General features: G+C 40.0%; 1 protein-coding gene across 1 annotated transcript; it reads left to right on the forward strand.

The window, feature by feature from the left end:
- Window positions 1–236: 236 nt before the first annotated feature.
- LOC133529302 (protein suppressor of white apricot) lies at window positions 237–21,470 on the forward strand. The gene is made up of 16 exons (XM_061866999.1): window positions 237–635; window positions 1,197–1,366; window positions 3,249–3,409; window positions 3,754–3,970; window positions 4,559–4,620; window positions 5,304–5,514; window positions 6,685–6,858; window positions 7,685–7,835; window positions 8,201–8,313; window positions 9,114–9,379; window positions 9,868–10,156; window positions 14,392–14,525; window positions 16,312–16,402; window positions 17,458–17,506; window positions 18,882–18,917; window positions 21,026–21,470. The coding sequence occupies exons 1-16, from the start codon at window positions 442–444 to the stop codon at window positions 21,468–21,470; spliced, it is 2,763 nt and encodes a 920-aa protein (XP_061722983.1). The 5' UTR covers window positions 237–441.
- Window positions 21,471–26,279: the final 4,809 nt, after the last annotated feature.

Here is a 26,279-nt window from a genome sequence, read left to right on the forward strand (position 1 = left end):
AAATATAATCCATGTCTCTCTTTTTGTAAATTCTTATTATCAGCAAATACTACACGAATACTTCCTAGTTCGTGTTAATTATTAGACTTGGCAACCTTGAAAATGTGACATAATTGAGACGTTCTTAAAAATAGCTTAAAAATGGTTTAAACATGCCTTTGCCATGCCAACAAACAAATGCCTTTTATATATTTTTTTTTGTAATTTGTTCATCTTTTAATTTTGTGTATCCTTAAATTAATATTCACTTTGTCACTGTATTCATACATGAGTGATTCTAGTTATAATGAATAGTATTATATTCGTTTTTTGTTTAAAAGGGTCTGTCCTGTTTGTTTTGTAGCTTATTGCGAAAAAACGCCCAATTGTCTGCCAAATGTCGACTTGATTTCAAGCGCTTTCTAAATGAAATGAAATAAATTTATTTAACAAATATACAAAATGTCGATAAAGTGGACTGGTAGTGTGAGTGATTCCGGTATATTACGAAAAAGTGAGTTCAAGGAGAAGAAAGAAGAGCTTTTCGTGTTCGGCTACTCGTGCAAATTGTTCAGGGACGATGAAAAAGCCCTGCACATTGATCAAGGCAAACACCTCATACCGTGGATGGGGGATGAAACGTTGAAAATCGACAGGTTCGATCTGTTTTTTACTATAACTGTGGCTAAAAACTATAAAGCGATTGCAATGTGTTGGAAAATACTTAATATTGGAAGATCTTTAAGATTTTCGCAGAGGATTTTGAAGCTGGCGTGTTGAAGATCTCGCAGCGGGCGGCTGCTGCGTCGCATAATGTTATGGTGACACTCTTCAGCGGTATGTATTACTTGCACAGGTATAATTGCGTACGTATATTACCCAACGGACAGTCATGAGAAAGTTTTGAGGTTATGATATTGTTTTTGTTTTCGTCCTGTATCCTTGATAGGTTTTGGTAGTAATGATATACAGCCGGTAATGATAACTGTGTCTGAAAGTGTGCTCTATGGTTTATATTAATATATTATAATAATTTACTTGCTGATTGTATTATTAAAGGCTGCCTGTATACCTTGTGCCTTAAAAAATATCTTAATAATAAAAGACTTAAAAAAGTAAGCATTTTTTCCTCTATAGCATAAAAAAAAACATCTCTAGTAATAAAAGAACTGCATCACCATTTAAGCCTCTTATGACTTGTATCTCAATGTGTACAGGTATGATGCCCGAGGTGCGCTCCATGACGTGGCGTCGCTGGAGGCGCCACCGGGTGGCTACGACTGGCGCGTCGAGCTCACTCGGAACGAGCAGGATGTGGAGCAGCTGTGCGATGAGGAACGGTACCGAGCATTGCACACTGATGAGGATGAGGAGGAGATGTATAAAGGTGATTATTAAATCATATGGGCTGATTTTTGAAAAAAAAAAAAATAGTTATCAGTAAAAAAAAAATACTGTCATAAAGTATGTTATTTGAAATCACCTTTATCAGCAGCCAGATTGTAACATGTTTACAAACCATAGTATATTGCCAAGGGCGGATCCAGCTTTATACTCAGAAGAGGGGTCACCTGAGTAAAAAGTCGGGAAATCCTGATCAGTGGGAGAGGGACCCTAGATTAAGCTGTCAAATTAGTGACCCTATGTTGTGTACGCTACTAAGCTTTATGTGTCTTAAATCTTAATATAATTATGTATATTATGCCACATAATAGTCTGTCTATGATAAATAATCAATGATCAGTGCCCACAATTTTTTATGAAAGTATTATTTACTTTTCATGCACAAATGATATTAAAATATATGCATATGTTATTAAAATATGTTTTTTATTGTTGAATTATTTCATTACAAATTATTGATTAAAAACGATGACATATCTGTTTACAATCTGTTATCCATATTAGTCATAAAATTTGATGTTTAGTTGACATAAAACGCCAATCATTGATGATAATAACTGGTGATAGATAGATAAACTATTTATTCGCTTGCCACAATACACACATCTAACCAAAAAATAATAGAAACAATAGCAACACCAAATTAAAATTAAATAAAGAACAAAAAGCATCAATAAAGTAAAGTTTGCTGTGTGCGTTGCACCGAAACAAAAGGATTCTGGCTCAGTAATAGCTCTACTCTTTCGGATGAAGCTCTGACAATTCTGTTAGAACCCAGATCAGATGTAACAAAAAAAAACTATAAATATAGAAAAATAATTACCAGCTTGCCTATGAATGAATGAATGTTTATTTGAGACAAACAAGCGTATATCGTTAGGTGTTACATTTTTGGTTTTGACCGATCCTTGTTTTGCCATGATTGGCGTACAAATATTGTTTTTTACTTACTAACTAAATTAACTATGTACAAGATATAAACCTAACCTTACATACTACGATAAACATTACAATGTCATGCAATTCATGCAAGTAATAATGAATTACAAATAAGGTTTTACATAAAATAAATAAATAATACCATTGGCGGAATAATTTAATATTACAATTTAGATTTGGTAATGAATTCATTAACAGAATAATAACAATGTTCAATTAAATAATTAAATAATTTCTTCTTAAAAATATTAAAAGGCATTTCTTTAAATGTATCAGAGAGAATATTATATATTTTAATAGCCATATAGTATGAATTTTGCCGTGATAATGCTAGATTGGTTTTTGGTAAGTTTAACTTAATCCTATGTGTCCCTCTCTTAGAGTTAGTGACTCTTACATCAAACAGTTCTATATTTTTCTTGACAAATAAACACATTTCAAACACATACAAACATGGAAGTGGCAGTATACGTTTGGATTGGTAAAGTGGTTTACAGTGGTCTAAGAAATCGGCTCCACATAAAGTGCGAATGCATTTTTTTTGTATTTTAAAAATGATTTCAGCATCCGTCGAGTTTCCCCAAAGTATGAGTCCGTATCGCAATCCTATAAAATAATAATAAGTGTCGTAGTATGGATTTTGTAAAAGTGTGGTGCGTGTTGGTGCATAGTATTAAATCAGATGTCAAGTATAAAACAGCCTACAATAATATAAATGGAATGATGGTGATATTATGTATAAATAATTAAATGATTATTAGAGATTATCTTGCTATAAATTTATTTCTGAAATTGACATTAATGTTATTTGTACTGTAATCATATTTTGTGAAATAAATAAATCTGATCCAATCTATCAACTCCTCCCTCTTTTTAATATGACGTGATTTATGGACAAGCCTTAACCAATTCTCTACTTTCAACAGAGGAAGAACTGAAGCGTCTTCATGCTGCTGGCTATGGACAGGTTGGGTTCAACTACGACACTCCAGCAGCAGCTCCAGCCCCATCTACACCTGTGGAAGTTGATGAGCCTTTCATACCGACCCAGTCATACAGGGCTCTGTTTGCTCCTGATATACTATTGGTAAGAATATTTAATCTTCTTCTTCCTAGCGTTGTCCCGGCATTTTGCCACGGCTCATGGGAGCCTGGGGTCCTCTTGACAACTAATCCCAAGATTTGGCGCAGGCACTAGTATTTACGAAAGCAACTGCCATCTGACCTTCCAACCCAGAGGGTTACAAAAAAATTTGTACTCCTTTAGGAGCCTTGGCTATTTCCATGTGTTCCATACCATTTGTTAAATAATAATTAATTACAATTATATGACATTGTCTTATATGTATAGGCTCTCTGTAAAACTAAGCGAAAGATAGGTACACTATAACGGCTCAAACACTTGTCATTCCATTTATATTCTTTTTTTAGCCTGACTCCCTCAAGCAAAACACAATAATTGAGAAGACAGCAAATTTCATCGCCTCCCAGGGCGCCCAGATGGAGATCCTAATCAAGGCGAAGCAGGGAGACAACCCACAATTCAGGTTTCTGGATATTGGGGCACCATTGCGGCCTTACTATCTCGCCCTGGTGACTCTTGTGAAGGCTGGGAAGTGGCCAGAGAAGGCTCCAGAAGTAGTTGAAGGTAAGCATGTTAGCGCAAAGCAATACTGAGCGTGTTTATGGAACGCGAAAATCGTTGGCAGAGACTGCATGCGGCCACTGATTAGGTTTTAGTTTTAGTTCTATTTTATATTATATTGTACTAACACTAGTAATAAGATTTGTTTTAAATGTTTACTAACCATGTATGGACCTTTAGTCTGAAATAAATGATTTTTATTTTATTTTTTATTTTATTTATTTATTTAATACACACACAAAAAAGTACATATGAAATGGCACTGATAGTATTATTAATGCTATAAATATGACATATGTTGGCTACTTCATGTAGTGAAATACCTAGTTGGCCTGTCTGTATCTAGTATCTACGTGTATGAGGAATGTTATGAAATTGCAGGAAATGAAAGAGGTTTGTCGGGATCGTAGTAAGTGGAAATCCGTGGTCTCTGCCTACCCCTCCGGGAAATAGGTGTAGACTATATGTATGTATGTTTGTATGTTATCGGCTAATGAGGATTAAAAAAAACACATAATGCCTACATAAATGTATTCTTTAGATTGATATTAATAATATTATTGTTATTAAACTATTTATTATACTTTACAGAAAAACAGCCAGAAACTGATGAATACCTGCATCCTAGTTTAGCTTCAACTGTCATTGAATCTGTAAGTACATAACTATAGAAAAAACGTTAGTTGCTTAGTACAAGGTGTCCAGCGCCAGATTTTCATTTTCAAAATTATATCTACTACTCGTTCATGATAACTATCTTTATGAATATTGGATACAGGTCATATCAGTTGTCAAACTGCCTGCCTGCTTATTAAATAATAATAATAATAATAAAAATTTGATTAAAATTACATACTTATTTACTTACTTTAACTGACTTTGTTCACTAAATCCGTAGTTATTTCATAGTATTTAAGCAATCTACTTGTAGAATGCCCTCCTGACTGTTCAAAAACTAATGAGAAAGTTGCATTTTATCCACATCTAAGTAATCAGATGCAAATTTTGAGTTGTTTCCTTATTTTACCTGGCAGAATTAACTTTCAAATGATGATTTTAATGATACATTTTTTATTGCATTCATTTGGATTTGTTTTGGTATTTCATAGTTAGTATTTTCCTCGCGTTAGTGTGGTGAAATAATTTCTATTTCACTTGGAGGCAAAGTTTGTTTAACCCTCGTGCCTTGAAACCCTCGCAACGTTCAAGATTTCACCTCTCGATTTTGGAATCTCTCGCTTGCTCGGGTATCAATATTAGCACGAGCGGTTAAACAACAACTTGTACGAGTAAAACAAATAACTATTATTATTTCAATAAACATTTGTTCTCTCAGGCACCATCCATCCCAAGTATCCACTATCGCCCCTCCGCCGACTGCGATTACACGATGCTGGTCTCCAAGATGCGAGGAGAAGCGACCCTGGACGACAACTACACTCCGGAGCTGGCCCCCGGAGAGGTTGCTCCTCCGGGCACCGAACCGCTGCCTCCGAGAGCCCGGCCTGTGATATCCAGGGCCCCCGTCATGTACACCAGGGAATATGGTAATCTTTAAACACAGGAATACTATGAGGTGTAATTCTGAGTGGCAACAAAGATAGCTTGAAATAGAGGTGAAGACTTTGTAGCCACGGTAAATTTACTACCATCTTTCGAACGCCACTTTTAGAACGCCATTTGACTTTGATCCTAATTCTTTCACTGATATGTGTTAAATATCAAAAAGTGGCGCCATCTAATAGATGAAAGGCCAAAGGTAGGGCGACATCGTTTCGAGCAACCTTTAGTCGATGCCCGGTAAGTGTAGACGCAAACTCCCACTGGCTTGTTTTATTTTCAGATATTTGTTATTTTTACTATTATACAAATAACAAGTGTCTCATCAAATAGTTCTTCAAGTTCTTTTCCGAGGGAAGATAACTTTGCTATTCTAACGAAAACTCCGTGTTGGGAGAAAACGGTTTTTGAACTAAATCTTAACAAATAACTGTGATTTTAATGTCAATCGCATCAGCATAATATATTCTAGGTTTCGCCTAAAAAAATTGTATTGCAAATTTGGAAAAAAGAGGAAAACCGATAAACCTCTAGTTTTTCATTGTGGTACATACAAAAAAACCATAGAGAAGGGAAAATATTTAGAAGTGGAATAGTTATTTTCATCATACCAACTGGTAAAAGTCCTCTCGATTGTTCAAAAATGAATAAGAGAGTTGCATTTTAGCCACATATGGGGCAAAGTAGTAAGATGAAAATTTTGAATTGTTTCCTTATATACCAAAAAAACCCAAATTATCATTCAAAATCATTATTTAAAAGTCAATTCAAAGTCAAAGCTAAGATACGGAAACAACTCAAAATTTGCATCTGATTACTTTGCCCAGGTACCGCTGGTGTGATATCGTGGAGGCGGACCTGCGTCGGCTGAATGCCAATTCATGGCAGGAAACCGCGCTGGATCGGGACAGGTGGCGTTCTCTCGTTTCGGAGGCCAAGATTCTTTTTGGATCGCTGAGCCAAAGCAGTTAGTTAGTTACTTTGCCCCACATGTGGATAAAATGCAACTTTCTCATTAGTTTTTCAACAATCAAGAGGGCCTATACCAGTAAGTGTGGTGAAAATAGTTATTTCTCTCTTTGTATGGACTAGTATGTGGTTATTCTTCTTTCTAAAGTGTTTTATTAAGGCAATGATCTTGAACGTATTATTTCCAGAGTCGCCCCCTCCCTTGCTCTTGCCCGCGCCCCCGCCCCCGCCCCCGCCCGCGCCCGCGCCCGCCCCCGCCCCCGCCCCCGCCCCGGCGCCGCCCTCGCGGCCCGTGGGCGCGCGCTCCACCGGCCTCAGCCTCATGAAGAACTACAACACCGACTCCGACAGCGACGCCTCAGGTAAATCATCGAACATTCGTGTGAATTTGAACAGGGTCACATTTGTTTTGTTAAGTATCCGGCCGAAACATGTTTTTTTTGCCGAAGGTTCGGCTTTGGCTCTAGTTTCGGCCGAAACCGAAATTTTTGTAGACATGTTAAAATCGTTGAAAAAATGTCATTAAAACCCTTATACACATATTAAGACTGTGTCGACCGTCCAGTGGCGCCCTCATTAGGATTGTGTTTCCAATAAACCAATATTTTTGTATGATCTTTATTGCGCACATAGGTATTACAATTACAAGTGTCAAAAATACAAACTTAAAACCAATTAATTTCTATATCCGTACATACTTAAATGAATTTATTTATATTGTTGTCCTACTTATTCCCCAACTTAGTTCATAGTTCAAATATGTGACTAGTGTAGTGTTTAGTTTCATAATAAGTTTCGGCCTTGTTTGGCCGAAACGGAAACTACGGCCGATACATGATTTTTTGGCCGAAACTGTCCGGAACCGAATCTTCACTCGAACACTAGTTTTATTTCGTCCGATTTAAAAACTTAACAATCCGAATTTCACTGCTAATGTTTCTTATACTTTTATTTAAATACCTAAAGATACAGAGTATAGGTTCTAGACGCTAAGCAAGCCGCCTGTCTGCGCGGACGTAGCCTATGAGATAATAAACTTATTTAAATCACCATCCCCAATTTCACGACTTGCTGCGCTGCTTAATTTATATATCTCGAAAAACGCTATATGAAAGGCAAAGGAAAGGACCAAAGAACTTACCATAGTTTATATTTAATAATAATATATCGAATATATTTTGTCACCAGATTACGACTCATCCTCATCGGACAGCAAAGACAAGCCTCTAATAATCACGCCGCCCGAGGACGTGCAAGTGGTGATCGACAAGATGGCCGCCTACGTCGCGCGGAATGGCGACGAGTTTGCCGAGATCGTGCGCGCCAAGAATGACCCGAGGTAGCGTTTGTTCTGATACGGACCCTCCACTCGGGTATGCGAGTAGGACATCGCTATATACTTGCATAGCGCTGTCTCGCTCACAGTGTGATAACCGCAGCAGCCTCTAATAATCACGCCGCCCGAGGACGTGCAAGTGATGATCGACAAAATGGCCGCCTACATCGCGTGGAATGGCGACGAGATCGTGCGCGCCAAAATGCTCCAAGCATTCCCTTAAATTTGTAAGACTATCCTGTTGGACTTGGTACTAAGATTACGTTGTCATCTCTATAGTATACTTGTCTTTAGGCGTTATTGGTACGATAACCTTTCTTTTGGGTTCTTGGCGACTTTCTTGGTTCTTAGTGTTTTGTTCTCCACAGGTTTACGTTCCTGGAGCCAGATAACATTTACCACCCGTATTACACGCGCCTGATGCAGCAGAAGCGGGGCGGGACAAATGGGACAGGGAAGGAGGAGCCAAAGAGGAGTACAGGTATTTTGCGTACGTATTTACACTGTGTATTCCCATCTGTGCTCGCCTCTTGCATGGCGGTGGTCACGTCGGGCGGGCACAGATGGGAATAGGCGCTACATACAAATCATTCCCATCTGTGCCCGCCTTTTTCATGGCGGTGGTCACTTGGGGCGGGCACAGATGGGAATATACCATTTACACTCGTTTTACACATTGTCTTAAGTAATTATTTATTCCATCAAAAACATAAATGTGAAATGAGAGCCAAGTTCAATATTAAGTACGAGCATATGCCTTATTGTGGGCGTCAATAAGGATTTTTAACAATTTACCGAATCTTTAAAAATTAAAAAAAAATTAAAACTAAAAATCACCCCATACAAAAACCTACATTCGATCACATTTTTTGTGCACAAAAAACAAGATAGCGAAAAGAGTTTTGAACCTGAGCAGAAAAAAACGTTCTCGAAAAAGCTGACTTAAAAATTTGATCAGGATACTTATCAATTATCATACACTGGCAAGAGGTGATATTCTTCTCTATTCCATCCATTTCCATTTGACGACTGGTCTGGCCTAGTGGGCAGTGACCCTGCCTATGAAGCCGATGGTCCTGGGTTGAAACCCAATAAAGGCATTTATTTCTATGATGAGCACAGATATTTGTTACCGAGTCATGGATGTTTTCTATGTATTTAAGTATTTGTATATTATATACATCGTTGTCTGACTACCCACAACACAAGCCTTCTTGGTTTACCGTGGGACTTAGTCAATTTGTGTAAGAATGGCCTTATAATAGTATTTATTTATTCCAGCACCAGTATCATTCTCAATAAAGAAGCTAAAAGAACCCGACCCGATACTCCCAAAACCGGCTCTGCCCTACGAGTCCAGTTCCGATGAGGAGACCGAAAATACCGAAAAGCCGGAATCGCCCAAACCACAGACTCCAGTCGGCCAGATACCGCAGGCGGTGGTGTATAAGATGGAGGCCCAGAAGACCACGCAGGAGCCCCCAAAGATGCCCGTTATAGAGAGGAAGGAGGATAGCTTGCAGCCGGTTTTGGTGCAGCCGGAGAGAGTGAGTAATAGATATATTATAATGATGTTTGTTGCCTTTTCTTTTGGGGTGATGGTAAAAAAAAAGTAATGAGATCCTTTTATAGGTATATTCGATATCGTGTTTGAATGGGTAAAGTAGAAAAAAAATCCTCAAATACAGATAAAGGCGATTTTCCGCTAATATTATAACTAGAGTAACCGGAACTCAACTTTCAACTCCTGCGCTTACTCTGGTTATAATATTACCTGAAAACTGTTGAGCATTTGACTTTTTGTTTGCCGCGACATCTATTGTCGAGTAGCAGTACTGTTAGTTCCGCTACTTGACGCTAGATGTAGACTACTAAAATTACAGTATTTTTGGTAACAAAACCGTTGTATGGAGAGAGCACTGTTAGTCTTCTTAATTCTCTTTGATAGTGACAAATCGTTTTGACTGGTCGAAAAAAGAAACTGATTTGACTAGTAGTCAAAACACCCTGTTATAATAATATTTTTAATTTTCAGATTATCCCTAAACCAGAAATACCAGAACCACGAAAAGAGAAATCCTTAACACCAGAAAAGAAAATAGAAAAACCAAGAGATAAAGATAGTCCAGTCAAAAGAGACAAGCAGAAACACAGCAAAAGATCCAAATCGGAAAATAGGGAGAGAAAGAGAGATCGGAGTGTGGACAAGGAGAGGAAAAAAGACAAAGATATTGGCAAGAAGATTGATGTTGATGAAGTTATATCGGTGGAAGACAATGATGATGATTTGATTGATTTGACTGGAGACCATTCAGATTCTAAAAGTAAGTTATTATACATTATATACTACATGCTTAACCCATTCAGCGCTATAGTTCGTTTTTCATGTCTTTTTTTTATATTCTGAAACGCTTTTTTATAATCAGTAACTATTACTTACGAAAGAAAAAGAATGCAAATGATCGTATGTGATTTATAATTGTTACATATTTGCCGTGATTTATTATTTTAAAGTTCCAACAAGTTATAAGTTTCAATAAAAAGGCACGTCAAAATTGCTTACTTACTTTCTTATTTTTTTTTTAATTATCTGATCGGTGATTGACCTTGTCACACCTGATGGAAAGTGAAGACAGGGCCTAATGTGGAGCCCACCGGTTCAGTAGTAGCCTATTCACTCTTGCTTTAAAGATAGAGGTCAAATTTATTAGTGAATACAGATGGCGGGAGCGCATTCCATTCTTTAAATAAATAAAAATAAAAATCATTTATTTCGGACGACACGATCCATATTTTGTTAGTTACAAATATACTTAAATTACTATGTTAGTAACTAAACTAAGATTTTGGGAGGTCCAGTGCCTAATTAATTTCAATTTCAATTTATTTATTTCAAAAGACAACAATGGTCCATAATGGTTAGTAACATTTAAGGTTTAAAACTAAGTGTTAATAGAACAAATACAAAAATACAAAAAGAAAAGCGAAAAGTACAGCAACAGTACAGTTTCGTCGGTAAACTTCGGAGATAAGGGGGGAATGGTATTTTTTTCACATTTTCCTTCATAAATTTTTTTCTCTATGAAAAAAAAGAGAAAAAAATGTTTTGGAATGTACAATTTGCTCTTTCAAATGATACCCCACTTGACCTAGTCACTAGACTTTGAAATTTTGCCCCCTCTTCATATTAGGCATTTCCCATAATTAATAAAAATAAAAAAAATCTTTCATTGTGTCTGGGTTAGTGTTGTTCATAACTATTCTAAATAGCTTAAGTGGTTCTCGAGATATTTAGCAATGTGACAGACAGACAGATAGACAGACAGACAGACGGACAGACAAGAGTTCCTAACATAAGGGTTCCTTTTGTACCTTTTTGCTACGGAACCCTAAAAAACGTTACTCGAGTAAAAATTGTTTATACGGACAGATTATTCTGCCAAATGAAATTCTTGGGTTACTAATCGATTACCAAGTTTTTTGCTAAGAAAGAAAGAAAAAAAAAGACCACCTACCAAAAGATTTTGACTTGATTCTCATTTTCTAAACAATTTATCGCAAAAACATAAATGCCAAATAATCATTTCCCAACTCAACAAATAGCATAAACATCAGATTTCTTTGCAAAACAATGTTTAGACATTTCAACAACTTTTATGTCACCTTTTTTTTTTCCTCGAATTATTTACTTAGTTGCCAAATTTATAGGTACATAAATCAAATCAAAACATTACAAGCCTATCATTTGACAAATAAATACTTTATTTAGTAATTTTTTAATACATTGCTGTCTTTGTCTGATATATAGCAAAAGAATCTTTAGCTTCAATTAAATAGTAACTTAACCAAACGGTCATTTTAGGCAACAATTCGTTTTTGTGGGGGTCGCAAATCTAACCTAACCTGCTTTTCTGGCAACAGTTGGTCTTTGCGGGGGTCGTAGTTCTAACTTAACACTTTCGCAACCAGGCAAAATTTCGAACAATACCCCAGAAACCGACAGTACTCGCTAGTCGAGCAACGACGTGCAACTCAATGCCGCACGCCGCGAACCCGCTAGTCGGGCAAGCGGCGGACGCTCAGGGCTGTGCCAAGTAACTTTCGTATACTTACGTGAATAAAATTAAATCTGCTGTCTCATCTGTTTATCCGTTTTATCAATTATCACAATGCATCCAGTGGGGCAGTAGGAAATGAATAAAATCACACAAAGCCAAATCATCAACATTTATTAATATTGCACACACGACATAACACACTAAAATCAGTCTTTTTATTATAATTCTCACAACAAAAGTCCTGGCTATAAGACTTTTTCTGTTAGTGGCAGTGGCAGCCCTGAGGTAGCGAATATGCGAGCTTGCCCGCCTGTCGGGTACTTTGGCGTCGCGTGTAGGTTTATAGCTCGTGCCCGACTACCGGGTACGCCGGCATCTGAGTAAAGTTTACGAGTGCCCGAGTCGACACTCAGGTACGTACGTGGTGTCGAAAGTGTTAACCCACTTCTCTGGCAACGGTTTGTCTTTCTGGGGTCGCAGTTCTAACCTAACTTGGTCCGCTTTTTTGGCAACAATTCGTTTTTATGTTGTTGTTAAAAATAAATAAAAATAGACTAATTTGTTAAATTCAAATCTGTCAAATAAGTATATAGGAAAAATTTGATTGAAAAATGTACACTTGGAAAAGATTTGTTGGGAAATGAAATTTGGTGAAACATATTTTGGTAAATTAGCAATATGCCGCAATTCTTCCGATAATTGTTCTGTTAATTTACACAAAAGCGAATTGAACGGTATGTAAACCAAGACTCTACCTAAACGTTAGTTAACTAAAAGTTACTTCTAGATACGAATAAATACGTCTGCGAAACGATAATCTACAAAAAATTGGTCGAGGAATCATTAGGTACTGGACCCGGGTATGTCCTTAAACTACGTCCAAAAGCGTATGGGCAATGTGAATGTCATCTCGCCTTGTGTGGTAGGGCACAGCACAGCAGATGTCATTCCAGATCTAGAGCAGAGTCCAACTGGGGAAGTACCTCCACCTTACAGAAAACCGCAGCCAAATAACACTTGATCCTACTCATAGTGTTGTGTTCCTGCCGGTAAGGTTGCCAGAGCTCAACGAGGCGGGGGTGGGGTTAGGGTCGGCAACGCGCATGTAACTCCTCTGGAGTTGCAGGTGTACATAGGCTACGGAGACTGCTTACCATCAGGCAGGCCGTATGCTTGTTTGCCACCGACGTAGTACTTATAAAAAAAAAAAAGGTACCCCCCTTGTAGACTTGTGACTTAACACTTTCACGGTATATTGAGATCAATAGGCTGATAATCGTTCATGACTCATGAACATGAGCGAGTTCGCACCTACTCCGACTCGCACTTTGCCGATTTTCGGGTGGCTGTGACCAAAATCAAAATCAAAATCAAACATTTATTCAGCAAATAGGCCACAGGGGCACTTTTACATGTCCATTTTTACAAACAATAAAAAAAAAAAAAACAATTACAAATATCGAATCTATGAAATAATAACCACAACCTTTTTAGAGGGCTGGATTCGCGCCTGAGCATCAAAAAAAAAAGATCTTTAGCCGTCCGTACCAAAAAAGGCGGCAAACCGTTTCGTGCGAACAAATGGAACGTTTACCACGAACGGGTGCATTCGCTCCCCACGCCTGGATGTCCGATGATGGAAAGGGGAAGGTGGGATCAGGTCGTGCAGTTCCTGTGCTCACTCCCCGAAATGTATCCGATAGAACACCGATAGGCTAGAGACCCGACGGCGATGCTCAAGGCTCTGTAACTTTGACTTGATAGATGGGGCATCGCCAGAGTCTCTGAGCCCGGCGCTCTATCGAGTCCAGGGCTGCCAGCTGATATTTATCTATCTAATGCAAAAAAAGCGGACTATAATTACGATTCGTCGTTTTGCCTCTACGAACCATTTCCGCTACATACCGGAAAATCCATGTTATCGGCAGCTCTGGTGAATGTATTAATAGTGTAAATATTATTTTTATAATAGTATAATATTAGAGATCCAGACGCGGAAATGGAATTGGATTGGGGATATCCTTAGGAAACCTGACACCCACCTATCCAAAGTGGTTCTGACAAGACGCCTGGGGATGGATGGGGTGGGAGGAAGTAAGAAAAACATACCGCCAATGGTTATACTTAGTATGGACTGACGTTTATCTGACATAACTGATACATTGACGTGCCCCTACCCCGCAAAAATCGGCAGACTTATAAATTATAATACTTAAGAGCAAAACTGTCCCAATATTAGCAAAACTATGCCAAGTACACCATATTTTATGCCGATTTGTAGAAAATTTCAAGGAGTTTAGTTATGTATTAACCATGTACCCCTCCTCTCCTTGATAGACACGTCTCCACATTTTCGTAATATACTACTATTAGGAGAGTTTTGCTCCTAAGTGTATGTACAGAAGGCGTTTCAATTGCGACGTCCCGCTTGCACATTAGAGTGGCGGGTGGATCCGCATTCAATGTGAAAACGGCCAATATTCATTGTTTTTTTTTCGTAGTGGAGGTGGAAGGGTCGGCGGAGCGGGAAAAGCAACGAACACGGCGTCTGCGCGCCGCCGAGTTCCTGCGCCGCGTCGGCGCGCGCCCCCACCCCGCCGCCGCGCTGCCCGCCTGCTCGCTCGCCAGCGCCATGGTCAGTACTGATCCCACACTCTGTGTAACAACGGACACGGCGTCTGCGCGCCGCCGAGTTCCTGCGCCGCGTCGGCGCGCGCCCCCACCCCGCCGCCGCGCTGCCCGCCTGCTCGCTCGCCAGCGCCATGGTCAGTACTGATACCACACTCTGTGTAACAACGGACACGGCGTCTGCGCGCCGCCGAGTTCCTGCGCCGCGTCGGCGCGCGCCCCCACCCCGCCGCCGCGCTGCCCGCCTGCTCGCTCGCCAGCGCCATGGTCAGTACTGATCCCACACTCTGTGTAACAACGGACACGGCGTCTGCGCGCCGCCGAGTTCCTGCGCCGCGTCGGCGCGCGCCCCCACCCCGCCGCCGCGCTGCCCGCCTGCTCGCTCGCCAGCGCCATGGTCAGTACTGATCCCACACTCTGTGTAACAACGGACACGGCGTCTGCGCGCCGCCGAGTTCCTGCGCCGCGTCGGCGCGCGCCCCCACCCCGCCGCCGCGCTGCCCGCCTGCTCGCTCGCCAGCGCCATGGTCAGTACTGATACCACACTCTGTGTAACAACGGACACGGCGTCTGCGCGCCGCCGAGTTCCTGCGCCGCGTCGGCGCGCGCCCCCACCCCGCCGCCGCGCTGCCCGCCTGCTCGCTCGCCAGCGCCATGGTCAGTACTGATACCACACTCTGTGTAACAACGGACACGGCGTCTGCGCGCCGCCGAGTTCCTGCGCCGCGTCGGCGCGCGCCCCCACCCCGCCGCCGCGCTGCCCGCCTGCTCGCTCGCCAGCGCCATGGTCAGTACTGATCCCACACTCTGTGTAACAACGGACACGGCGTCTGCGCGCCGCCGAGTTCCTGCGCCGCGTCGGCGCGCGCCCCCACCCCGCCGCCGCGCTGCCCGCCTGCTCGCTCGCCAGCGCCATGGTCAGTACTGATCCCACACTCTGTGTAACAACGGACACGGCGTCTGCGCGCCGCCGAGTTCCTGCGCCGCGTCGGCGCGCGCCCCCACCCCGCCGCCGCGCTGCCCGCCTGCTCGCTCGCCAGCGCCATGGTCAGTACTGATCCCACACTCTGTGTAACAACGGACACGGCGTCTGCGCGCCGCCGAGTTCCTGCGCCGCGTCGGCGCGCGCCCCCACCCCGCCGCCGCGCTGCCCGCCTGCTCGCTCGCCAGCGCCATGGTCAGTACTGATCCCACACTCTGTGTAACAACGGACACGGCGTCTGCGCGCCGCCGAGTTCCTGCGCCGCGTCGGCGCGCGCCCCCACCCCGCCGCCGCGCTGCCCGCCTGCTCGCTCGCCAGCGCCATGGTCAGTACTGATACCACACTCTGTGTAACAACGGACACGGCGTCTGCGCGCCGCCGAGTTCCTGCGCCGCGTCGGCGCGCGCCCCCACCCCGCCGCCGCGCTGCCCGCCTGCTCGCTCGCCAGCGCCATGGTCAGTACTGATACCACACTCTGTGTAACAACGGACACGGCGTCTGCGCGCCGCCGAGTTCCTGCGCCCCTACAAAGCCGAAAGGGATAGTGCAATACATTAGAAAGGGACAACATGATTCGGCCCTGAATCGCTGTCAAACTTCGGCTGTACTATAATTTATTCTGTGCATACTGAAAAGTATATTGGAGTTATTCACAAACGTGTCACTGGCCTGAATTGGCTATGAATCGTTTGTCTTTATCTGTCATTCTGACTTATGTATTTGCAGGAAAGGGATAAAACATAATTGAACTAAATCAGGCCCGTAAAGTTTTAAGAATAAGGGGGTAATATAATACAATTGTTGCTTTTAGGTTGACACGCTAGAATCCCTTCGAAAGAAGAAAGAAGAGGAGGAAGAGAAACGTCGCCGCCGCGAGAAGAAACGGCACCGCTCCAGATATGGTACGTTATGTTACGTTATTAGGATTTTGGCAAAAAATTCATTTTTAGTACAAGCTTCGCCGACTGTTCTTATCATTCCACAGGCAACTAATACTTATGAAGACAATCTAACAATTAGGTTGCGTTGTTTCAGCACAGAGTTCCTATGGCCCTCCTGTCTCCATCATCAGATCAGCTCGATGGTATCATAATATTGCATTGTCTCCCGACTTACATATGTATGCAAATTTTCAGCTTCATAGGAAACCGGGAAGTGGGGCAAATTTAACTTGCAAGATTTGATTGCAGACCGACCACCCGAAAGGGACCGATGAAACTAAATAAAAGCTTGCGAAATCTGATTCATTAAGCCAGTAATTGTCATGACAATACAATTGTCATCCGACAAATGTGAAACCGGATTTATGAGCAGACCCCGTAACAATAAAATATTGGTACTCCTGACTTAAAAATGACACAATCACACATGTACGATTAGCTTAAACACTGCCAGTAATGGAAGTTACCGATCTTCAGCTATTTTTTCTGACATTACATAATGTACAGTCTGCAGAGAGAGGTGACCACCCTGACATTACATAATGTACAGTCAGCTGCAGAGAGGTGACCCCCCCTGACATTACATAATGTACAGTCAGCTGCAGAGAGGCGACCCCCCTGACATTACATAATGTACAGTCAGCTGCAGAGAGAGGTGACACCCCTGACATTACATAATGTACAGTCAGCTGCAAAGAGAGGTGACCCCCCTGCATACAATCAGTCTATGCAGGGGGGTCACTTCTCTCTGCAGCTGATTGTATGTACATTACGATTGCAAGTCCGAAAAATAGGAAATTCAAAACGAGTGGCGATACACTAAAACACAACCGAAGGGAGTGTTTTAAATCAACACGAGTTGCCTATTCGCACCTGTATCGTACAACGTTTAACAGTACATATGGCCCTTTAAATTTTCGACATAGTACGTAACGTGCTAATTATCGCACTAGTGTAGTAAAGTAGCACCATATGTACTGTAAACGTAGTTATGTAACGTTTTCCTGGGTTTACAGATAACGATGACGACGAAAAGGCTCATCGGAAGAAGCGCAGAAAATATAGGTAAGGTTAAGCGTAACTTAGCGTCGTCACCCTGTCTGTGAAATCTTCTTCATCTTATCTGTACTCGTAGCATAATGCGAGCAATTATGTAACCCTAACAACTGCTACAGGCAGTCGGCGAGCCGTTACGTCTATACAATATAAAAGGTAATCACGGTTTATATCCCGGTCGATTTAAATGCAATGGGGAATAATAATAATAATATTTTTTATTGTGTACAATGAAAACATGATTAAATACAGGGATTAACATAAAAAACTAAGCAACAACAGGCGGTCTTATCGCTAAAAAGCGATCTCTTCCAGAAAACCTGGGAATGAACAACAGAACAGGGGAATGTTCTGAAGAACTTTTTGAATTGGTGCCACCGTCGCGTTTTTATCACCGGATCTCCCGCCAAAGAAACAAAGCTCATCCTAACTTCCTCGGCAAATGGCAAACCAAGAACAAGCGGGCATCTCGCTCGTTTTTGCCCAGAAAGTGCAAGTTGTGGAATGAGCTACCTTCTGAGGTGTTTCCCTTGCGCTATGACATGGGGTTCTTCAAGAAGCAGGTATTTAGGGTTCTCAAAGGTTGGCAACTCATAAGTGGCTCCTCCGATGTTGCTTATGTCCATGGGCGGCGATGACTGCTTCCCATCAGGCGACTCGCGTGCTCGTTTGCTGCCTATTACATAAAAAAATTACGTAAATGACCCATAATTCCATTGTATATTATATTACAGTCCATTTTTTGTTTCGTACCTCGAAAGGAAAAAACGGAACCTTTATAGGATCACTTTGTTGTCCGTCCGTCCGTCTGTCTGTCTGTCGAAACCCTTTTTCTCAGGAACGCGTGGAAGTATCAAGCTGGAATTTATATCAAATACTCAGATCTACTGTCCCTTGGAGCTGTGAAAAAATCAAACTAATAAATAATAAAATCATTTATTTCAGACCAAGTTGATCCATATATGGTTAGTTACAGAGTATCTTAATAACTAAGCCGACGCAATTAAAAGATACAGCCGTTTATGCCACAAATTTCCGCAAATTTTCGACACTCGCAAGGGAATCAAAACCTACAGGGTACTTCCCGTGAACTCAGAATCTTGAAATTTGGTACGAAGCAACGTCTTATAGCACAGATAAAGGAAAAATTGCGAAAACCGTAAATTTTTAGTTACATCATATTATAAAAATATTTTTAATACTTGATATGACTTGATTGTCGTGATGGGTGAACTTTTACTTATATACCTACAGGTTTGTACGGAATCCTCGGTGCGCGAGTCCGACTCGCACTTGGCCAGTTTTTTTTTGTCCGTCATTCTTAAGTATTGGCAATTATCCTAATTGTGTTGCGATAACTTATTCCTCTTGCTATTTGTTTCAGATCTTCTGAAGAAAACGAGGAATCAGATATAGATAGGTAAGTTTTTATCAAAAAGCCTTCTTCTTCTTCTTCCTAGCGTTGTCCCGGCATATCGCCACGGCTCATGGGAGCCTGGGGTCCGCTTGACAAGTAATCCCAAGATTTGGCGTAGGCACTAGTTTTTACGAAAGCGATCCATCTGACCTTCCAACCCAAAGGGTAAAACTAGACCTTGTGGGGATTAGTCCGGTTTCCTCACGATGTTTTCCTTCACCGAAAAGCGACTGGTAAATATCTGGAAGAACTCATTGGTACGAGCCGGGGTTTGAACCCGCGACCTCCGGATAAAAAAGCCCTCTTAGATAAGGATTATTCAAGTACGTTTATTATTCAAGTTGGCATATTACAATCAGTGTTGGCCAAAAATTAATTGCAAATACCCATTATAAATACCGTAACCCACCCGTAACCGTAACGGACGGTTACAGATTACGGTTCAATTTATAATGGTTATTAACCAATAATTTTTAATTGCATTAACGTTTCGGCCAATACTGATTACAGTGCGCTTATGAACGTCAAATAAAGCTACACCGGCTCTAACCCTACACCTCTGACCCGAGAAGATTTAAATCCCCCCTCAATTGGAGGAGGGTATCCCAATATGGACCCGCAAGAAACTCGGCGGGACACATCTTTTCAAAACATTACATCTTATAATTAACATTAATTAAATAAGAAACAATTCAAATCTAAATTACTATTCATGTAAGTACATACAGTATTTATAGAAATTTGATTTATATATATGTACATCAAATCATACAAATACGTAGCTCTTTCAGAAAACACATCGAATTCTTACAAACGGAAAAGAACATAAAATTAATAAAAGAAATGAGAATATATATTATGTAAATTAACTCATTGCTATGAAATACCTACATAAAATATTTGATGTGCTTTCATACCTGAGCTGTGTCACCGATAACTCTACACATAATACAATGATTTTAATTGCTACTTGATTTTATTACACCATGTTAAGGGTATAACTCTGTTTTTTTCTGTATTATCGGTTCCTGTACCTCAGCTTTTTCATGGGATACTTATACAAAAACAAAGTAGCCTATATTTACATGCAATATGCCATAAATATCGTTTCAGCAGAAAAGGTAAACACACAGACATATTACTTCCCCATATAGATATATTAGTATGGATGATGGGCGATGGCTACGTTTGTAGTACCATTATATCTACAGGGTGAATTTGTTATATGTGACCATACCACAGATACATTGAATAGGCGGGTCCACACAGAGCGAGCATACGCGTGAGGCAATTTTCTCGCGCACAATACGGCCAGTGTAGACGTGCCTCGGCCGAGGCGGCGTGCTCTACCTGTCTATTACAATCAGTTCTCTTTGACCATACTGAGGGCTGAACATGTAGGTCATACTTTTACTAAATCCAATCCCGAAATCTCGAAGAAAAAATTAGCTGTCTCATACATTTTGGTGAATCAGAGACAATTATTTCTATAGAACAATTGCTGAACTCTTTGCTCGAGCTAAAGATCTGTCTGTGCATCAACTTTTTATACACATTATTTGCTTACAAACACATATATCTTCTAAATTAATAAAAGACTGTAATGTGTTATCACAAAAACGCGTCTTCAATTTACCCATTTCAAGAGTAAATTCAGCTTTTGTTTTGAGGAGCGCATCAGGGCGTCTACATACAATGCAATAAATAAATTCTCTAATCTCAGGCATTGCACTCTAATGGAAGTGAAAACTGCTGCACTCACAAAATTATAAAAAGAAGACATATTTAATAAAATTATTTAGTTTCAATTTTGTGTTTAGTATTAGCCTTAGTTTGTAGTTTAGTACTAGCCGTAAGTAGTTTCATACCAAATGTTAGAATTTAAATTGTAATTAGTTCCCCGTGTTACAAGCGTTACCTAGTGCGGAGACCTGGTATGTGTCATCAGATGTCAAAGGATCTTTATTCTTTAACAGCAGATTTTTTCCACGATTTCGGGGCTGGCCCAATAATAAAAGTTGTTCAGTATGACTTATATATACACCCCTCAAAGTATGGTCAGCCATAACAAAATCAACCTGTATAATAAATAACATTTCTCTCTATTCCAGTTCTAAAAAGAAAAAGCGCAAAAAGGACAAGAAAGCCAAGAACAAGAAGAGGAAAAAGCGAGAAGTAGAGGAAGAGGTAGTCCACGAGCTACCCCCCAACATTGACTTATCCAACACTCTCAAAGTACTCCGCTCCACTTCCCCCACTAAAGAACTATGCCAAAATCTAGAAACCCAGTCTCAGCGGCAACCACCTTCTGACGAAGAAGAACGATGCAGAAGCAAAAATAACGAATCTTCAAGCGAAGACGAACGGTATAGAAGGAAAAAGAAAACTGACAAAGAATCTTCTAGTGGCGAAGAGAAAGAATATAAGAGGAAAGAAGATAACGAACAGAAGGAACATAAAAGGAAAAAGAAGAAGGAAGATAGGGAGTACAGTGAGGGGGAGTGGTCGAGCGATAGCGAAGAGGACTCTGCCTCGAGTATTAGTAAAGACGACTAGGTATGGACATAGTTACATTTAATTACTTTTACTCATCTTACATTATCATCTTATGCGTCCCACGGAGGTCCGGGTTTAATAGGAATTAGAAGAAAAAAATTATCCCCAATGAAGTTTGATAATAATAATATAATAATTCAGCCTATATACGTCCCACTGCTGGGCACAGGCCTCCTCTCATGCGCGAGAGGGCTCGGGCTATAGTCCCCACGCTAGCCCAATGCGGATTGGGGACTTCACATACACCTTTGAATTCGCAGATGCATGCAGGTTTCCTCGCGATGTTTTCCTTCACCGAAAAGCTAGTGGTAAATATCAAATGATATTTCGTACATAAGTTCCGAAAAACTCATTGGTACGAGCCAGGATTTGAACCCACGACCTCCGGATTGAAAGTCGAACGTCATATCCACTCGGCCACCACCGCTTTTAATGAAGTTTGAATAATTATTAAATGTCACAAAGTTGATTGTTTTGTTTCGATCGATTATCACCCTTCTAAATCGAAAATTTATGCTTTGAACATACTAAGATCCTTAGTTTTTTTATTCCTTAAACTTACTAAAATAGTTTATCTAACGTTTGAAACCATAGAGGAGCCGCAGAGGTAGGTAAGAAGTGTTATTAGAATACAATTAAAACCATTTCACCGTTTCTGAAAATTCATCCCTTAAAAAGGTTAAAAAGGGGTTGAAAGAAAAGTTATTATTTTTACCTACCTTCAGCACCTTGTACCGGACAAATGGCCGTCGGGTCAATATAGCAAGTATGCAAAAAGTACATATTAATGGCGTTATTCATAAACGCGTTACTGTTGAATTAGCTATGAATCGTTGGTCTTTATCTGTCATTTTGACTTATGTATTTGTAAGAAAGGGACAAAACATTATTTAACTAAATCAGGCCCATAAAGTTTTATGAATAAGGGGGTAACACTATATTATCCCATACATTTTAGTCATGAGAAAATAAGTAAGGTCTGGCGGCTCTGGGATCTTGCTCTATTAGTATGGTTTATGGTGGGCAACAAATAACCCGACTAAATTACGTAGGTTGGTTTTGGTATGTTGTCAGGAATATTAAAACGTGGTTTAGTTTTGTCGCATTGCGTATGTTCTGTCCCTCACGGGCGCACGCGTATAGTACATCTATGGGATAGTACCCTCTATGAAATATTTCGAACTTTAACTAAATAATATGGTATGGATTTCTAGATTTTTAAGTAAACGATTTTGTACAGAGTTTAAACGTCAGTGGACGCTTTTTCTATTTGTTATTGGTTCACAGTACACCTGTCAGTCGTATGGGACTCCGCTAACATTATTTTCTGTTCTTTTCAGATTATATATTTAATATTACTATTATAAATAATTGTAAGTATACAATGAAAGACATATTTTATTCTGTTCGTGCTAACATTACTTTTTATGTCCAACTGTAACAGAACCCATAGCACATATAGATGGTGTCATTCACGAAGGCGCCTGCCTTGACTCGTATTCTCATGTTGTTAAAGGTTAGATTTGACAAATCTGCGCATGTCGACAAATCGTGGATGACATGAACTATACATGAACACTAACTCTCATGCGAATGCCTTATAAATTAGACAACTTATTTTTCAATAAAATGTAGGAATTCGAATGGTACCATTTTTTCAACTTGGGAAAGTAAAAAAAAATACTTTTTTTAAATTTAATGTTCATTTTTTAAAATAAATTCCATATTTTTTAGTGTCCGATTTAATGTGATAAATTGCTCATTTTCAATTTAACTAGAATTTATTATAAAATTCAAGTTGTGTCATCATTTCATTCTGATTATCAATGTATAATTCTATAGTACATTACGATGCAAGTGCGAAAAATAGGGAGTGTTTTGAATCGACATGAGTTGCGATTTACGTTTTCGCACATGTATCGTAAAATGTTTTACAGTACATATGACCCTTAAAATTTCAACATAGCTACGTAATGTGCTAATTATCGCACTAGTGCGGTAAAGTAGCGCCATATGTACTGTAAACTATATAATGCCACTTGCCTTTAATTATAAATTTATCAGCGCTTGTTTCATAAGTAATTAGACTATTTGTACCCAAATAAAGTACAAATCATTATAACCCAATATTGTACAGATATATAAATATATAGGCCTTGTTTATTATGTAAAATATATTTATATTAATATCTGTAACTTGCTGATGTTTCATTTGAGATAACCCTCGGTATAATATAGAGTAAGGACACTAATCAATCACTAAGAATTGCATACGTTGACCAGCCTTTTTCTATCTCTATCGCGCGCGCATATTTATGATTGTCCCGCTCGCACTGTCATTGACTGCCGGCATCATGAGCGGGACAGCAATATAATTACGCGCGTGCAATAGAGATCGAAACAGGCGGCTAAATGTACCAAATTCTTAGTGCTTAGGGTTACTTTAGGTTCAATATTATTAATTACTTGTAGTTGAATTTTGCCCTATCACGAATAAGAGCTGTAACATCCATTGTATATATATATATATATTTTTTTTTTATGGAGGATAGGCAGGCGTTTGACCACGATCACACCTGATGGTAAGTGATGATGCGGTCTATGGTGGAGCACGCTTACCTATGAGATACCTATTTACTCTAGCCTTGAAGAGATTCAGATTGTACTCATACGGAAACACAGACTCGGGCAGGGCATTCCACTCCTTGGCAGTTCGCATAAGGAATGTTGAAGCGAAACGCTTCGTGCGTATTTGTGGATTACCTACCATGAAGCGATGCCGAAGTGCCGATTGTCTGGTAGTCCGATGGTGAAATGGGGACGGAGGAATAAGGTTGTGCAATTCCTCAGCACACTCTCCGAAATGTATCCTATAAAAGATCGTTAGGCTGGCAACCTTTGCCAATGGAAAACTCATTCCAGTTTATTGACCGAGTGTTAGCGAAGGCTTACGTTTCAGGCTGGGCAAAAATGATTTTGTATGTCCGGATGTTCTTTGAAGGTTGCATTTCTCAACCGATTAGAATTGGTTATAATTGAATTTACAATAAAATATTGATTGATTGGTTCTTGTGAAATTTTGTGAGCAGGTTTGATAAACACATAGTTTTTTTTAACGGTTCGTTATTAGGGTTCCGTAGCCAAATGGCAAAAAACGGAACCCTTATAGATTCGTCATGTCCGTCTGTCTGTCCGATTATTTAGAAAATGATTAACATTGCGCAAATTGGCACAAAGGACATACGCCGTCAGACGCTTAAGAGTCCCCGGCAAGCTCGGCCGATTTCACCTTCCCAACCAAACGGAGTTTTGTTCTCATTTCAAAACTACGCGTTGGATTGTAATGAAACTTTGCACATACAATGACATGAGGTATATCTAGGCCTGTAATTAGTTTATATAGCTCCAGTTTATAAAACAAACTATATAGAGCAATATAAAGTTTTGTATAAATTACTTAATTTGCTGTATTTTTTTAACTATGATAGCGGAAGCTACACAAACTAATTACAGGACTAGATATACCTTATCCTATTGTATTAAATTCTTGAGTCATCTACCGTTTGCAGATGACATAAGGTATTATACTGTTCCCTGAAAACGCACAACAATTAAATAAAATGATAAACGAGTTGCATCTAGCTAGTATTAAAGTTGATCTGGAAATGAACTTCGACAAAACTAGACTCATAACTAACCACCACATCACTTCTATTTTGAAAAACAACGTCCTCCTCGAGTTCGTCGAAAAATACATTTACCTAGGTAAAATGATATCATTCACCAAGGAAAGAAATGCTGAAGAAGTAGAGCGGCGAACAGCAATCCGCTGAAGGAAATATTAGGCTCATAACGAGATATTTAAATCACAACTTCTGATGACATATAAGAAAATTATTATGGACTCCGACATACTAGGTCACGGTATGCGTCACATACGGATGCCAAACATGGACGTGTGACGCATAACAAGAAATAAAATTCAAACAACTCAAAGAAAGATGGACAGAAGCTGCCTTGGAATAAAATTAAGAGACAAGAGTGAAAAATACGCTTATCCGTAAGAAAACAAATATTACGCCGTAACTTTCTCACTAAAGCGAAAATGGACGTGGGTGGGCCACGTGGCCAGATACAACGACGATAGATGGGCCATCAGAGCAATAAAATGGTATGAACCACGGGGCACGCGAGCCAGAGCCCGTCCGCGCGCCAGGTCGGACGAGACAGTAGGGACAGCAGGGCAAAGGTGGTTCGATGCAGCCACAGGCCGATATATATGGAACACTTTGGGGAGGCTTTTACCCAGAAGGGGTCCACACCTATGATTTCATTTTAGTTCATATAATTTTTCTTTAATACATCATTTTTATTTTAAAATTATGTTAAATGTATATTTTGTGACTTTACTACCTGTATATTGTTGAGTGTGGAATTAAATAAAGCTTTTTATTATTATTCCTTTATTTATCTTTCTTCTTAAGTTAGGCTTTTTAAAATATGTATATAAAAGTAAAACTATAGCTTTATTATTATTATTTGATGGCACCTTTTATTACTATGGCACCTGCTCTGATCATATGTTAACAAACACGAAGAAAATTTCCCTTCCGTATATTAATATTAGTATTTATGAGAGGTTAATCGACATATTTGCCCCCTTGTAAAATTAATAAGTAAGGTTTTAATTCCACACAAATACATGCTGTAGGTTGCTGACGCAAATGATGCTGTCATTTACAATTTAAAAAAAAACATTTATTTACGTAAAATATTATTTATTCAAGTGTTAATCAATGTTATATAAAG

This window comes from Cydia pomonella, chromosome 20 (assembly GCF_033807575.1).
Source record: "Cydia pomonella isolate Wapato2018A chromosome 20, ilCydPomo1, whole genome shotgun sequence".
NCBI classification, from domain to species: Eukaryota; Metazoa; Arthropoda; class Insecta; order Lepidoptera; family Tortricidae; genus Cydia; species Cydia pomonella.

What these genes read in the sequence shown, in the direction of transcription:
- LOC133529302 (XM_061866999.1), top strand. Translation starts at nt 442, where the DNA reads ATGTCGATAAAGTGGACTGGTAGTGTGAGTGATTCCGGTATATTACGA. An exon ending in TGAGGAGGAGATGTATAAAG is followed by an intron (nt 1,367 to 3,248) that starts GTGATTATTAAA and finishes TACTTTCAACAG; the next exon opens with AGGAAGAACTGAAGCGTCTT. An exon ending in AAGAAGCGCAGAAAATATAG is followed by an intron (nt 17,507 to 18,881) that starts GTAAGGTTAAGC and finishes TATTTGTTTCAG; the next exon opens with ATCTTCTGAAGAAAACGAGG.